At 39.8% G+C, this 15,678-nt stretch overlaps 1 protein-coding gene and 1 long non-coding RNA gene across 3 annotated transcripts in view; one reads left to right on the plus strand and one right to left on the minus strand.

The window, feature by feature from the left end:
- si:dkey-112m2.1 (transmembrane protein 132C) overlaps positions 1-15,678 on the plus strand; it is a 167,216-nt gene that overhangs the window by 84,564 nt on the left and 66,974 nt on the right. For both annotated transcript variants that reach the window (XM_035947705.2, XM_023269308.3), the window contains exon 4: positions 11,054-11,197. In XM_035947705.2, the coding sequence (XP_035803598.2) occupies positions 11,054-11,197 (144 nt within the window). The remainder of the gene's footprint in view (positions 1-11,053; positions 11,198-15,678) is intronic.
- LOC111567929 (uncharacterized) overlaps positions 1-15,678 on the minus strand; it is a 186,626-nt gene that overhangs the window by 72,078 nt on the left and 98,870 nt on the right. The window contains exon 2 of the long non-coding RNA XR_002746095.2: positions 11,020-11,164. This is a non-coding gene — a long non-coding RNA (uncharacterized LOC111567929). The remainder of the gene's footprint in view (positions 1-11,019; positions 11,165-15,678) is intronic.

Here is a 15,678-nt window from a genome sequence, read left to right on the forward strand (position 1 = left end):
ATAAATATATCGCAAGACATTCCTGCAATTCTAGAAATTTTTTTTCTCTCTATAAAAAGTCAGAAAAATTTCAAAGTTGAGAATCTTTTTCTGAACAAGCTGAGAAAAGTAGCACAGACTGTATCTGCAGTTTGGACACAAGGTGAAATCTGATCATTGGATTGGATTGCACTGAAGATGCCAATGTTGGGTTCTTCCTCTGCATTTGGTCTGAAGGTTAAAACGTCACAGACTTGTTCATCGATTTATTTCCAAGCACAACCACTGTGGAGCCTGAATTCTTTTTGCTAAGAAAACAAAAATGTGTGGAGATATTGCTGGACATTGTGACATTAAAGCCATGATGGAGATATTAAAAATTTCTGCAAAATCTTCCAATAGTTGTTGAGATATTTTAGTCTGAACCAAAGCGGTGGACAAACTGACCCCAGAGCCTTGTCACTAATGTGGCTAAACAACTTCCAGCCGTGTTCTCATTGACCACAAAGTTTTAATTACAGGTGTGCTGGGCCAAAAACTGTAAACTAAGGTGGCTCCTGCAACCTGCTTCGCTTAATTAAGATGTTTCAGTCGGCAGACTCTGAATTACGTGATGAAAGTTTACCAATCGCAAGAAGGTAATTAAAACGAAATGAATTAGCGTGACGAACAATGTGCAGGATCTCCGACTCGTTATAAATAAATAAATCGAGCGCACGGAGCAAAGAATATGTGGGAGATATGCTGGAGAGCGATGCGTGGAAGGCATGGGTGTGTAGATACAGTGAGGGTGTTTTAGAGGGAAGTGATAGAGACAGACAAAGCGAGATAGGAAAAGAGATGTGCTGAAAATGAGACAAAAGGGTGAGACGTAGAGAGAAAACGCAGCAGAATGCATGGGTGGAGATGAGCTTTGTCTGGCAAGTGCTCTTTATCTGATAGTGTTAATCTTGTCCTGCGTTTGCAGCATTGCCACGCACCAGCACTTTTAACTAGCTCTGATAATGTGGGGGGGAACAGCATCAAACTCATTAATTGAATTAGCTCCCTCTTTATCTGCACATCGGCCTGTGTCCGCTCGCCCCTAAAAACACTCCGCTGACAACTACTCCTCAGCTAATTGACTAGGAGCATTCTCTGTTTTACCTTTTCAATTTATTGGTGTGAATCTCTGCCTGGTTCACCTGTCACTGGCTACTATCTAATTCAATTTTACTCAGTGGTGTTGGAGATTATTTTGCTTTTGAGGGAGGCAGAAGACATAAAGAAAGCCGGGTTTTTATATCTCACAGCTTGTGTGCTTATTCCATAACTGGATTTAGCTGCAGGTGTACGAGCATTAAGGAACACAGGCCAGCTAAACAAGCTCAACGCAATTTAGCCAATTCCACCTGCCGTTGGTGAATTTCATCCAGCTGAACTGCCTTTTTAAAATTAATTCGGAAAAGATGCTCAGTGATGAGTTGAGCACCTTTATGAGAGTAGCCGCCAGAGCGATTTGTCATGTAAAGGGGCTTTTTTCTTTCTTTCTTTCTGCCGTCTCAAGTGTTTCAGTGGGGTTAGTTAATGATGCCTGCTTGCAGGTTATGTATGCAGTCTGTGGCTCATTTGTAATACAGCTTTTCTCCATCTGGCTCGCCGTTTGCAGGAGCTGTGATGTGATGTAGGAACCAAATGTTTCTTCTATTTGTGACAGAGCTGGTTTCACAGCATTTGCGCTTACTTTCATTTATCTCCACTAAAAGTTCGTCCAGCAGCCCACTCCCTCACAACGTGTTAGCATTATATCAGATACAGACACAGACAAAGGTGTGTATGTGTGCTGTCTCTGTGTGTGTTTGTGTGTGTAAAGTTATTGGGTTTTTCGCAGTTCTTTGTCTCCATCATTGCCAGAGTAATGATCTGTTATCTCTTTGGATGGCAATGCAAGGGAAACATCATCCTCCTGTTTCAGTTCAGTTTTATTATTATTATTATTATTATAACTTAAGGTTTAGTGGGTGAAACAACCTTGCAAATGGCCTCTTGAGGATGACATTGATGTATTCTCTGTCTCTTTTTTGTTGGAAATGTAAGAACAGAAGAGAAGGCGAACAGCAGCGCTCACTACAGATTTCTCTTATCCAATAAAGCCCTCTCTTCAACTCCTCTCCTGTCCTCGATGTTTTCACCGTCCTCCGTCCATTTTTATCCACCCTGATACAACACCTGTCTTTTCTAATCAACCTAGCTGGTCTATTATTTCCACTCACGCACCTTTAACACCAAGCCATCCTTCCATCCCTGTGCTTACCACCAAGACCTCTCCACTACCTGCCAGCTCCACACTCACCTCCAGCCAAACCTGTTCTCCTCATGAAAAGCCAAGAGACAATTTTGGCATCAAGCTGATTGACAGCATGTTCTAATTCATGAAATTATGCCCTTTTACTAAATGCTGTCCAGGTGTGATCAAGCTAAAATCTGCTGAAACTGGTTGCAGTGACTTTTAAGAAGGGCTACACAGTGGATTGGTAGTTAGCACTGTCGCCTTGCAACTAGAAGACCCTGGTTTTATCGTCCAATCTTTCTGCGTGGAGTTTGCATGTTCTCCATGCGTGGGTTTTCTCCAGGTACTCAGCTTCCTGCCACAGTCCAAAAACATGCTGAGGTTAATTGGTGATTCTGAATTGTTTGTAGCTATGAATGTGAGTGTGATTGTTTGTCTGTATATGTAGCCCTGGGACACAGTGGTGACCTGTCCAGGTGTCTCCTACCTTCACCCTCAGTCAGCTGGGATAGACTCCAGCCCCCCACGAGCCTAATGAGGATTAAGCCGTGTACAGATAATGGATGGATGGACTGCTGATTTTCATTTCCTCTACCCCAATCCTGCTATTTTTCATTAAACTTCATGTTAATTACAATCTTTCCTGCCTCACCTTTGCGTGTGTTCATATGTTCTACACTACAATTTAATTCTAAAACACCATTTCTGAATGAATTAATAAAGTTTAGGTCATTTTTTCATTAAAAAAAATTTAAAGGCTGTTATTCCTCCATGTTTCAGATTTTGTCTTGGTTCTTGTGGCTCTCTATCTAAACCCCTGAGATCCATGTAGCTCCACAGCCACTATTCTTAACATTGTGACCATGTTGTTTTAGAATTGTAATGCAAACAACATTTAAAGCATATCTATAACTGAATGTATTCCTGTTGCTTCAACTCCTCAGAGGACTAGATGGGAACCAGAATCTACATGTCTGCTTCTTGTGATTGAGTATTTTTCTGTCTTATTGCTGCATACTTTGCTCACTGCCACCACGTAGAAAATAAGTTAGATAACTACTCAGGTTCTTACCTATTATCTGCAGCCATTTGCAACACTGTTCTTTGTTAGCAATCATCGATTGTACAATTCCATTTATGTTGCACTGAGATCTAAATGCTATAATAGTTCTTTACCTCACTCCAGACAACAAAATGACAACCACTATGCAATACAGTATGGCGGGCTACGTATTGAATAGAAAATGGGTGGAAAAGATTACGAGCAAAAACTTATGGGTGATTGAGCGTTTACCGCCGGCTGGAATTACCTGCATGAGGAAATGTATTTCACTTTTCAATATTCAAAGCTCTATAGATGGAAATGTTAGCTTGTCTGTTTGTTCCCCCACTGAAAAAAAAATGTCAAAAACAGCAGGCTGCATTGCCATGAGATTTGGTCCAGGTATCTGCGGTGCCCAGAGGTAAGTTCAAATATGTGGATTTAAGTGAAATTCTTCAACAACTGCACCACAGATTCCCACTAAATCTGGATATTCATGCCTCACTCACGATGAATGGTAATCCCTTAATTTTTCCATCTACTATCAGGTTGGAATATACAACACACAACCCCTGATCTCACACCATCTTCAACATTAGTCAGAACTGTTTGTGTTCTATTCAGCATCCCGCTGTGTAAATGCATTAATATTAATGTGCATAGGCATTTCAATCAGCATCCAACAGGCATGTCAGAGTGCGAAGGTGTGTTGACGTGTTATGTGGGCAGTAGCGGCTCTTCTGTGTCACTTCTGCGCCTCAATCAGGTCGACTTGAAAACAATTTTTTCTGACAGCCTCATCTCATCTGTAAATACTCATCCCACTGATGCAGGTTTTCATGGAATTAATGAGGCGGCTTCATGTGCTGATGCATGTGAAAGGGGGCCTCCCTTCAAATTGCTTTCCTTTATTACCTCCCCACCCCCTCCTCTAAGTTTGTTCTCCCTCACCAGAAATCACATTAGCCAAACCAATCTCATTTACAACATGCCATTTGTTAATTTAGGCTTCTTGCTTGATGGCTACAGCAAATGCTTGGGTTTGTATGTCAAATAGCACACGAAAGAACAGATAAAGACTGTTGTAGGAGAGCCGAGGGTGTGAGATAAGGATAGGACAGATGTGCATGAAGACTGAGAAAAGAAAGTAGAAAGAAAAAAAGAAAGAAAGAAAGATCAGTCATCAAGACTGCAAATAGCACAACCACTACTGTACCTCAGCACTAATTAATGTATCAACTTCTTCATTCACTGATCATTTATTCTGATATGCCAAACATAATTTAAAAAACACTACAGAGATATTTTTAAATTGAGTTTAAAATGATCCCTAGTCAGATTAGAAATAACTTATACTATAACTTCTAAATAACCAAACATGCAAACAAATCAACACATTATCTCAATTTTGCACTGACGCTAACACAGAAATGACCAAAAAACGCTGAAAAGAGAAAGGGGGAAGACGTAGCATTTATGCATAATTATGAGCCCTAAAGTACTTAAACCTCTAAACTGGAGTTTAATACGTGATCCATCTGGCTATACGGAGTACTGTATGGGGTTAGTTGATTAGCTGTGCTCCTGCAGCCCTTTGTGTGTGTCGCATCTCCTTCTGAGTTTGCGGTAATTACTGTGCTGTGGCTAAGGTGACAACTGGGAAACAGGAGGGCAGACAGCAATCAGTTGTCTCCTCCTAGTTATTGTCTGCTTCTTCCACACCAGCGGCCTTTATCTTTGCTCGTCAGGAGCGGCGGCCAACACGAGGCCAGTTATTACCGCAGCAGAGACCACGATAAGATCAAAGGAGACCAGTTGAACATGGAAGATGTAATGACTGTGCTCTTCTAAGCACTGCTGCACGGGTTGTCATGTCATTATCCCCCTGGTAATGCTCAGACCTTCTTTTTTTTGCTTCATCTTTTACAAGTCTTTCACAGAATGAGGACAGTCTCCAATTATTTTGATGTCGGGGGGAAAAAATTACCCACGCTCATGTTTTACTGAACAGAAATGTTTCTTTCTCCTCACTTTTTTAGCGATGTTGGTGTTTTGCTTTAGAGGAGCTTTCTCCCACCATCTCTCTTCTTTGCCCCCCCTCCCCAACACATAAAATATTCTGCTTCATTTGTGCCAGAAATTTGAACAAGAGGCAATTTGTCATGTTGGAAAAAAGAAGCACTGAAAGCTGCTCATGTACTTCATGATAATTTCATGTGACGGTGGAGGATGAGGTGAGCAACAGCGTGTCAGTGTGCTGCAAGAGGAGGAGGTCATGGTTTTTCAGCACCTGTATCTAATCCTGCAGACTGTGACCGGGAGTGATAGCAGGACAAAAAGGTGGGACAGAGGCAGAGGTGGCATGGAGGCTGCAGGGGTAGGAGTCCTTTTTAAAACCTCAGGTGCAGGAAAGAAAATTAACCGTAATTGTCTGCAGTGGTGCCTGCAGTCAATTTACTGCTTTTGATTTTGGGATTTATATGGCATAAAACAGGACTTGTCATGTAAGGCTACACTTTAACAGAGTTTAATTTGAACTAGGTAACCCTGACTTTTCATTATTTTAATCTGCTAACATGTCACCTGTTGTCCAGAAGAGTTTTTTTGGTTCTCCAAATGTTGTGTCTGAAAGGTTCTAAAGCAGGGATGTCAAACTCATCTTAGATCAGGTTCCACATTCAGCCCAATTTGATCTCAAGTGAGCCAGACTAGTAAAATCACAACATAATAACCTGTCATAATTAACCACAACTCTAAATTTCTCCTTTGCTTTAGTACCAAAAAACGCATTCTGAATATGTTCACATTTAAGGAACTATCTTTTTACAAAACATTATGAGCAACCTGAGATTTCTCAAGAAAAATAAATTCAATTTCAACAGCATTATGCCTAGGTTCAGGTATAGACAAAAACAAGACAAAAAATTACACAAATGAGACAAAAAATGACAAAAAAGAAATAAAACGACAAAAAAATAGACAACACAGGCAAGACCAAAAAACACCAAACAACAAAAACAACACACAAAACAATGAATAAAGCAAAACACAAAATGACAAAAACATGACACACGAGAAAAATCTGACAAAAAAGCAGGACAAAATATTACAAAAATGAGACACAAAATTACAAAAAAACAAAACAATGAACAAAATTGGTTTGTACTTTATGATCAAAACAACTTGTCATGGTCTAGAAATTATTTGAAATTTATAGTTTTAAAAATTTACATTTTGCAGTTTATGTCTTCTCTGTAATTTTTACACTTTACAAAGTCGTCCTGTGGGCCGGACTGGACCCTCTGGCGGCCCACTTTTGGCGCACGGGCCGCATGTTTCACACCCCTGTTCTAAAGCCTCTCTCCCAGGGAACAGTTTATATTCTAGCCTCTGCTTCATTCATTCCTTCAGCTCCTGGTACTTTTTGATCTTCTCAAGCTCCTTCCTTCTGATGGTAGTATCAGCTGAGATCTATCACAATTGCCGTCTTTTACTGCTTGTCAACCACCACTCTGTCTGATTGAGTGACCAGAAGCTGCTTATCAGCCTTGAAGTTGAAGTCCCACAGGATCTTAGCTTCTGCTCTCAAACACGGTGTTTCATCCTATTGAGATCTGGGGATTTTGACTCTACACTTGCCATTAAAGCTCCTGTGCACTGTTCTACTCACTTAAATATGCGTCAACAACATAGATTATACTAAATGAGGAGCAAAGTGTGGAAGATGCTACTGACACAAAAGAACTCGCTGTAACAAAAAGAGGATTTCTACCAAAAGTTAGAACCACACTGATCTAATCTGTCTGAACAAAACAAAAGCTTTGAAATGAAATCCCCACCCAGCTGGTGTACATATACTGACCAAAACACCAGAGTTCAAAATGGGAGTAGCACCCCTTTCTAATGTCGAACAAATTTATCTAAATCCCCAAGTTACCTTAACTAGCCCAAACTCCAGCTGGAAAAACAAGCAGCTTACAACACAGGAAGGCAGTTCACCACACAAAGAGGGACAAGTGCAACTTTACAGCTCATTTAAACTGATGAAAAGTTGGTTGTTCTGGCTGGATAGGACCTTAGGTTGGGTGCTGGCCCAATCAAATGAGTCAGACGAGGAGTCAGAGGAGGCCATGAAGCAGGCACAGAGCGTTGGAGCACAGCCTCCATGGAAAGGACTTGGTTATTGATTACATGCAGACATTATTACAACTACTAGGTTACATCACACTAATTCAAGTTAGACATTATGATGTTCCAGACCTTTGCTTTAATAAATTTTCTCTGACTGGACCTCTTTGAGTTTTAGTCCATACCCTGTACTATATATGTACACAATACTCCTATACTATACTATATATGTGCAATGCCCCTGTACTACACTATATATGTGCACAATACCCCTGTACTATACCATATATGTACAACACCCCTGTACGATACCATATATGTACAATACCCCTGTACTATACCATATATGTACAACACCCCTGTACGATACCATATATGTACAATACCCCTGTACTATACCATATATGTACAATACCCCTGTACTATACCATATATGTACAACACTCCTGTACTATATTATATATGTACAATACCCCTGTACTATACCATATATGTACAACACCCCTGTACTATACCATATATGTACAATACCACTGTACTATGCTGTATATGTACAATACACCTGTACTATGCTGTATATGTACAATACACCTGTACTATGCTGTATATGTACAATACACCTGTACTATGCTGTATATGTACAATACACCTGTACTATGCTGTATATGTACAATACACCTGTACTATGCTGTATATGTACAATACACCTGTACTATGCTGTATATGTACAGTACCCCTGTACTATGCTGTATATGTACAATACACATGTACTATATTATATATGTACAATACCCCTGTACTATACCATAAATGTACAACACCCCTGTACTATGCTGTATATGTACAATACACCTGTACTATGCTATATGTGTACAGTACACCACAGATGTCCGCCCCTGTTCCGCCAGGACAGTTTCTCTTGCACAGTGTGCTCACTTCTGCTTTTGATGCTGTAGCACCAAGCGCAGAATCCTATTACTCGATTAATCATCAGAATAATCAATAGAATACTCGATTACTAAAATAATCAATGGTTGCAGCTCTATGCCACTTGCATACACGTTGTAGGAGTTTTTCCAGAGCATACATTGATCAGCATGGAAACTCTGCAGCTTCACAGCCTCAAATGCAGTAAATTTAAATGCGGTATGTGTTCTGACATATTTCCATCATAACCAGCATTAAGATTTTCCATGATATCGGACCACACGGGCCAGTCTGTGGTCCCCATTTGCACCAGTTAGCCTTGGGCATCCATGATCCTATCACCAGTTTGCCTGTTGTGGTTTCATGGACCACTGGGAACACACCACAAGACCTGACCTGACTGCCTCTAGCCATCACAATCCAGCTCTCATCAAAGTAGCTCAGATTCTGTTTTCAACACGTCCACTTCAACAGCTGATTATTTGCGTGCTGCCTATACCACACCACTTCACATCTGCCTTTTGGAATAAGATAGTCAATGTTATTCACTTCAGCTGTCAGTGGTTTTCATGTTGCAATTCTTCAGTATAAAAATGTCATTGCAAGTTTCCAGCAGGATATTGTAGAGTTGCAATACTAGTACACACAGCATCAGAATGAAGTGAAGGTGTCAGAAATAAAATTGTTATTCAAAGCAAAGAGGGGCTTTCACAGCATGAAATCCTGATTAGACTGAAGGTTTCTAAGAGGGCTGTGCATGGCACTTTAAAACGCTTGGCAAAAAGTGGATCAGGTGCATCCAAAGCACATTCAAACAGAGAAAAAGTGAGCACACAATCAGAAGATCAATACATCAAGTCAACTGAGTTCACTGAGGGATAGAAAAGCTATTTCATCACAGATACAGAATTTGTAGGATAAAGCAGCATGCAAGACTCCAATCAGCAAAAGTGCTGTCAAAAAATAGGATGTGAAGTGTTTCTGAACCACTTCTCTGGAGGGAAAACAAGGTCAAATACTTGGGGTGGACTAAGTCAGACTAACTGATGGAAAAAAGTTCTATCTACTCATGAATATAAGTTTGAAGATTATGGCTTTAACAGTAAGGAGACAACCAGGAGAGAGAAAGATACCACAGTCTACAAACCAAACATGGTGGGGGAATATTCAAGTCTAGGGATGTTTTGATTTCAGCTGCACTGAGCTGACCACAGAGAAGGAACACTTTCTTCTTCAGAGACCTGCTTCACCTTCTAGTTTGTATCTTTGTGGAGAAAGATTGAAACTGCAGCAGTAAAATGACTCTCTTCTCCACCTGAGCTCAACCTCGCTGAACTTTTATAAAGGGACACTTGAAGACTGAAAAACCAAAACAGACATTCCTGACATCGCAAGATGGCCTTAGGATCAAATCAACTAATGTTTTCTAATATATTTAATTGAAATATATGTGTGCTGCACATTTCTAGTTAATTGAACTTGTCTCATTTTTTAAAATTTTCAGACCTCTTTAGAACTTAAAACCATTAATGCTCATATATTGACCTGTTTCAAAATAATGAGTTGACTCAATGAAGAGCTCAGAGTTCACTCAACTCATTTCATTTAGTTAATATAAAACAAACCCAGCACAAAAGCAGACTTTGAAGGATGCATTGATGGAGAACTAACTATGGAAAACAGCTATGTGTCTTTGCTAACTTAAATCATGGTCGTTTCTTTTCATAATAATTGAAACACTTCTAATCTTCTAACCACTAACAAAGGTTAGTACTGAATCCAGGCATTATTTTTTTCTATATATATTTTCAGTTAATTTCCCTGTAACCACAAGTCAGTGTTAAATTAAGAAGAAACTCTTGACTAATTCATCTTTACGTTTTAAAAGTGGTTTTCTCAAGTTCAGTTAATTTCACTCTGCTAGTTTTACACTTTCACAACCTATAAGATGACTTTGAACTAATTAATCAACCAAAGTCCAGGTAACAGACATTTCCAAGGCAGTAGGGGAGCTTATACACTGCATGTCAAAAAAAAAGTCACCACCTGGATTTAACAAAGCAAATAGGTGAGAGCCTTCCATTGGATAACTACTGCAGTGATGAATACGTTTCAGCTGCAACAACTTATTTAACTCTAGCTGATGCAGTGAGGAGTTTCTCATTTCTGAAACAGCCATGCTGGAAGACATATCCTGTGATCATGGAAAGGATGTTAATCTGTCTCAGAAGGGTCAAAATATTGGCCTGCATCAAGCAAAGAAAACACCTGACCAGGTCTTTACATCAGTAGAGTTTTTCTTCTCTGATAGCATGGGCATGTTCCGAGATGATGATTCCAGGATTCATGGGGCTCACATTGTGAATGAGTGTATGAAGGAACATGAGACATAGTTTTCACATCTGGATTAAGAATCTTTTGGATGCGCTGGAGAAGACTTTTCACAGCGGTCTGACTCTCCCATCATCAACATAAGATCTTGGTGAAAAATGAATGCATCTCTGGACAGAAGTAAATGCTGTGACATTGCAGAAGTTCATCGAAATGATCCCACAGTGAATGAGTTAAAAGCTAAAGGCGGTCCAACAAAATATTAGAGTGTGGGACTTTCTTTTTGGCCAGGCAGTGCATTTCTAAGCTGAATGAGCATAAAATGATTGAGAGTGTTACTTACTGTGTTTTGACCAGCGTCTCTCTGTGCATTTCAGGGTGAAGCTGAAGGACGGCGTGGCCTTCCTGGGAGCCAGAGCCAGTAACCCGGTTATGTGGACGGTGAGTCAGGATGTCAGAAGTGAAGGTCACCGGGTCGTCACCCTGCACTGTCACAGGAAGGAGAACAGTTTCAGTCAAAGGTAGGTCTGACTCCCACCTTCTGCAGAGCTAATCAGTGCGTGACTGAAATAGGAACTTAACACCCTGCTGAACAACCACAAAGCAGCAGCACACTTTATTTCTCAGACAGGTGTCAGTACAGAGTGACTGAAAAAAGTGAAGATCGACAGACGACATGACTCAGCATCTGAACCGTTCATTCTCTGGTGTTGCTACGCACACAACCTCTTAGCCAGAAACATGTATAGTCAATAAAATGAATCGTACAGGGAACACAGTGTCGGCTTTGCTTGCATTTAAAGGACAACTCTGGTCATTTTCAATATTTTTCTTACTGTCAAGAAATCCCTTGAAAAGATCAAACGCTGACATGCTGCTGTGCCTTGCAGCGTGTCTACACATTTAATGAGTTCAGTCTCACATGTCTCAGGTAGAACAGATAGACTCCTGTTTAACCAACATCTCCATCTGTGGTGTAACAGTTTGTTCCTGCAAGTGGATGCTGTCAGAGCTTACGAAATTAAATCACTGTTGTTATCCCATTAGGTGCAAGGTACGTATACTTTGATTCACTGCAGATGTGTTTGTTTTAAAGCTCACCTTGTCTTTTAAGACTGGTTTCCTACCTTCTACACAACCATTAATTAGTTTCGAGAGACTTGAAACTTGCTTGGGTGATCCATCACAGTGGGGTTTTACTACATGGTAGTGATGCAAGCACTCCAAACTCTGGTTGCAGTCAGAGACAATTTAACATCAGAGCATCTAAAGTTGTTATACTGATGAGCTATGATGTCAAGAATCAAAATTTAAAGGCAAAAAATAAGCAGTTGTCGATGTTATGAAAAGAATAAAATCAATCTGCATGAAACCGTGTTGACAGTCAATTCTTAGAGCAGGATTCTGAAAAGAGCAACTCTAGTAATGCAGCTATGCTATTATAATTTATGGGTTCAACTATAACAAAGAAGTCATTTTTTCCAAATTCCAAAACCCTTTAAATCCCAGGGAGTGGCACCGCTCCCATTTTACAAGTGCTGTTTAAATTACCGTAACTCCTCAACCATTTGCGCAAGAGAAAAAATTCAAACTGTTCCTGAAAGAAGAGAAGGTGCACTTTACGGGATATTATGGCACATCAAAGGAACCACGTGCAACGACGTTCATCACAAAATCGCACTGGAGCGGCGCTGCTCCCATTTTACAAGTATTATAAAATGTAACATTTTTGTAAATAATTATTATAGTTCATATTTTAAATTTTTGCTGTCTAATATTTTGTTGAGGTTCAATTCCAGTTCCTAATTCAGTAAAATCCTGAATTAGGAAGTCAGTATTTTTGTTTTTTTTCCACTTTAAACTGTTGTTGCATTGTCTAAACACATAGTTTATGTCAGATATTGCCAGATATTGCAAGCTTAGGTTGTTCTGAATAAAAAAGGGTAAAATCAATCACTCATAGTATGATTTCTGACTCTTTTACAGCCCAAATTAAAAAAACAACCCAGGCGGTCTGTATGACCCTTGGGTGTTAAAGGGTTAAAGCCATTTTGTGCATCAAAAAGCTTTCTTTTTGCCACATGATTACATAAATGTTAAAAATACTACATCATCTACAACTTTCCAAACATGTCGAAGGGATTTTAAAGTATATTTGCGCGTTCAAGTGTGGATGATTGCTGCTCTTTGTTTCTGTTAATGAATGATCACTGCATGAGTGTCACCATAAAGTATCTGATACTGGGCCTGGCCACTAAACAGCCTCAGGCAAAGACAAAGTAGCTGCACACAGGAAGTGACACACCCCGGCTGGGCTGTTATTTCCTCCTGCGTGTCAAGGTGACGACAGTGATGAATGATAAGTCATCTATCATTTACATGTATCTCTTTCACAGCCCTGCTGAGCAGAGGAGACATTGAATTATACAGGACTGCACAAATCAAGGTCATACATGTTGAATCGGGTATTATGCCTCGCAATTCAGCGCTCGACAAAAGACCACCTTGAAGTATTGAAATGATCACCTGCCGGGACTTTGTTCTGCCAAGTTCCTTTAGGTTACAGATCAGATGGAATAACTGTGGAACAATGAATTTAAAGAGAAAAAAAAAACGCATAAAATGTGAAAATTCCCAAAACATCGAGCTTTAATTTAGAAAAGTTTAAACAGACAAAGAGAGAGCAGCTGTCATGGTCTTTTCTGTTCTAGTGAAGAGTAAAAAAAAAAAAAAATAAATGTAATTTCCCTTTTCCCATTGCTGTGTACGTTTCATCTCCTGACCAGCAGTTGCAGGTCCTTCTGAGACCAGCTGACAAACTATTCTTTGGATAAAGCTCAAAGAAATCAGTATGAACCTTCAATAAGAAAGTCACAGCTTTATGAGCTCCGATTTGTCTTTGATTTTGATTTTCAAACTGGGACCAGATGAGCTGCCTGGAGTTCTGAGCATTAACCACTGTGCAGTGACATGACTAAATTAATTTAATGAGAGAATTACGCTATTTTCGTTTGCAGAATCCAATTTAGTTTATGCGATCAGAAGTTGCACCTATAGCTCGCAGATTTGTTCACGGTCTATCCATTGTAATCTACTATAGAAAACAATGGATCTTGAAAGATTTATGGAAGGTTTTTTCAAAATTTCTAAACTAATTTTATGCTTCAGCTCCCTGCTACCTGCAAGAATGTACTTTTTTGACATATTTTCTCCCACTCATCAGCAATAAATCCATACTCTGAGTCATTTTATTTAATTGCTGTGCTGAGGACATCAGTCAGCAATCAGTCAGGTTAAGTGCACAAACACCGAATTTGAATGAGGCTAATTTAAATATGAGCAGTGAGCCAAGTAAGACAAGTGCCCTAAAATATAATGTTTCTCCTAATGTCGGTTGAAGCTCACTTTGCTGACCATTAAAGCAGCATCACTGGCAGAGCCTGAAAGATTAATCCCAGGAGCGTGATGCGTCTTCTCTGACTTGTGGGGGAAAAGTGTGACATTATACCCATTAGTGTGACCACCAGGCTTGGGTGGCTAAACTATCAGCAGCCAATTAAGAGAGACGAGTACTGACTGTGGACATGCAGATTTAGGGCTCTCTTACGGCGCACGGCTCAAAAACTTTGAGGCAGTGGGAGTTTTTCTTCAACACATTGAGGTTATTTCCTCAACTGCACTGGTTTGGTATCTCAGTGACTCATCCTGCATCCTAGAGGGAGGGGAGATGCAGAAGAGAGTGTGGCAATGCAAACACAATGACTCTCTGCCGTCTCGGTGAAAAGGGAAAAAGTGTGTTTCATGGTTAGAGTCGAAGAAATGCTCAGCCTATTTCTGTTCCAGAATGTTTTAGTCATTTTATTCAGAGAAATCTCACCCAAATAAGCCTAAAACCACACGACCGCATTTGTTTCAAAAAGTATTACTCAAATTGTAGGGTTTAAGGCAGCAAGACAGAATAAACATTGACAAGTGACTCTTAAAGTGAATTTTATAGTTTTTGCAAGTGTGCAAAGTCCATGTGACACAAATTTCATCATCTGCCAAAGTCAACAAGATCTTGGTGAAAGGAATGAATGTGTTTGATGAGGTCTGCAGTTGTCATCGTTAGAGTAGAAGAACTGCTCATCCTATTTCTGTTCCACATTATTTCAGAAATCACACCCTAATAAACCTTTCTGAAAGCACACAACCACCTTTGTTTCCAAGAAAGTATTATTCAGATTGCAGCATTTGTGTGACCAAGACAGAATAAGCATTAATGAGTGACTCTAAAGGCTGATCTGATAATCTCTGTATGTAAGGTCCACTAAGGTCTGCATGACATACATTTCATCATCTGTACAAGTCAACAAGAATTTGTCTCTGTAGATGTCGAAATATTGTCAAAACTATGTGAACTTGAAGGAACTACATAGTAGGATAAGACCAACAACTATGGAGTCAACGTGTCTGCAGCTGCCCATGTGCACATCTGCAAGGAAGTTCAACCAAACGCTTTGTAGGGCACTCATTGAAATACTTTGAAATTCTAAATTTCAACCCTAGAGTGTTACTGGAGGACATAAAACCTTTTTACTTTTGTGACATTTTTAAAAATTTTTGATTTTCATGTTGAAATTCAAGGTAAATGAAGTTACAATATATGGTTCTTTGCCCTTTAGTGCTAAAAAAGAATATTCCAAGAAATGTATATATCATCACTCAACCAGCACAACTACTCAACCATAAAATGTGTGAGTTTCATCAGCTAACCCTGGTCAGCTTTGATGTTTCAACCGTAAATATGGAAGATGACTGAGCCACAAGTCTGTCTTTTTCCAACTTCGGAGAAAAGAAAACGTTTGACATGTTCCAGTCCTCTGCTGATTGGTCAAATTCTACGATATAGTGTGATGTAACGTAGAGTGATCTTCACTGATTGGCTGGGTGGAAACCACATGCTTCTCAACCTCACTGAGAGGCAGTAGCAATGCTATATTTAATGTTGGCAGAAGTTACC

Source organism: Amphiprion ocellaris, chromosome 17 (assembly GCF_022539595.1).
Source record: "Amphiprion ocellaris isolate individual 3 ecotype Okinawa chromosome 17, ASM2253959v1, whole genome shotgun sequence".
NCBI lineage: Eukaryota > Metazoa > Chordata > Actinopteri > Pomacentridae > Amphiprion > Amphiprion ocellaris.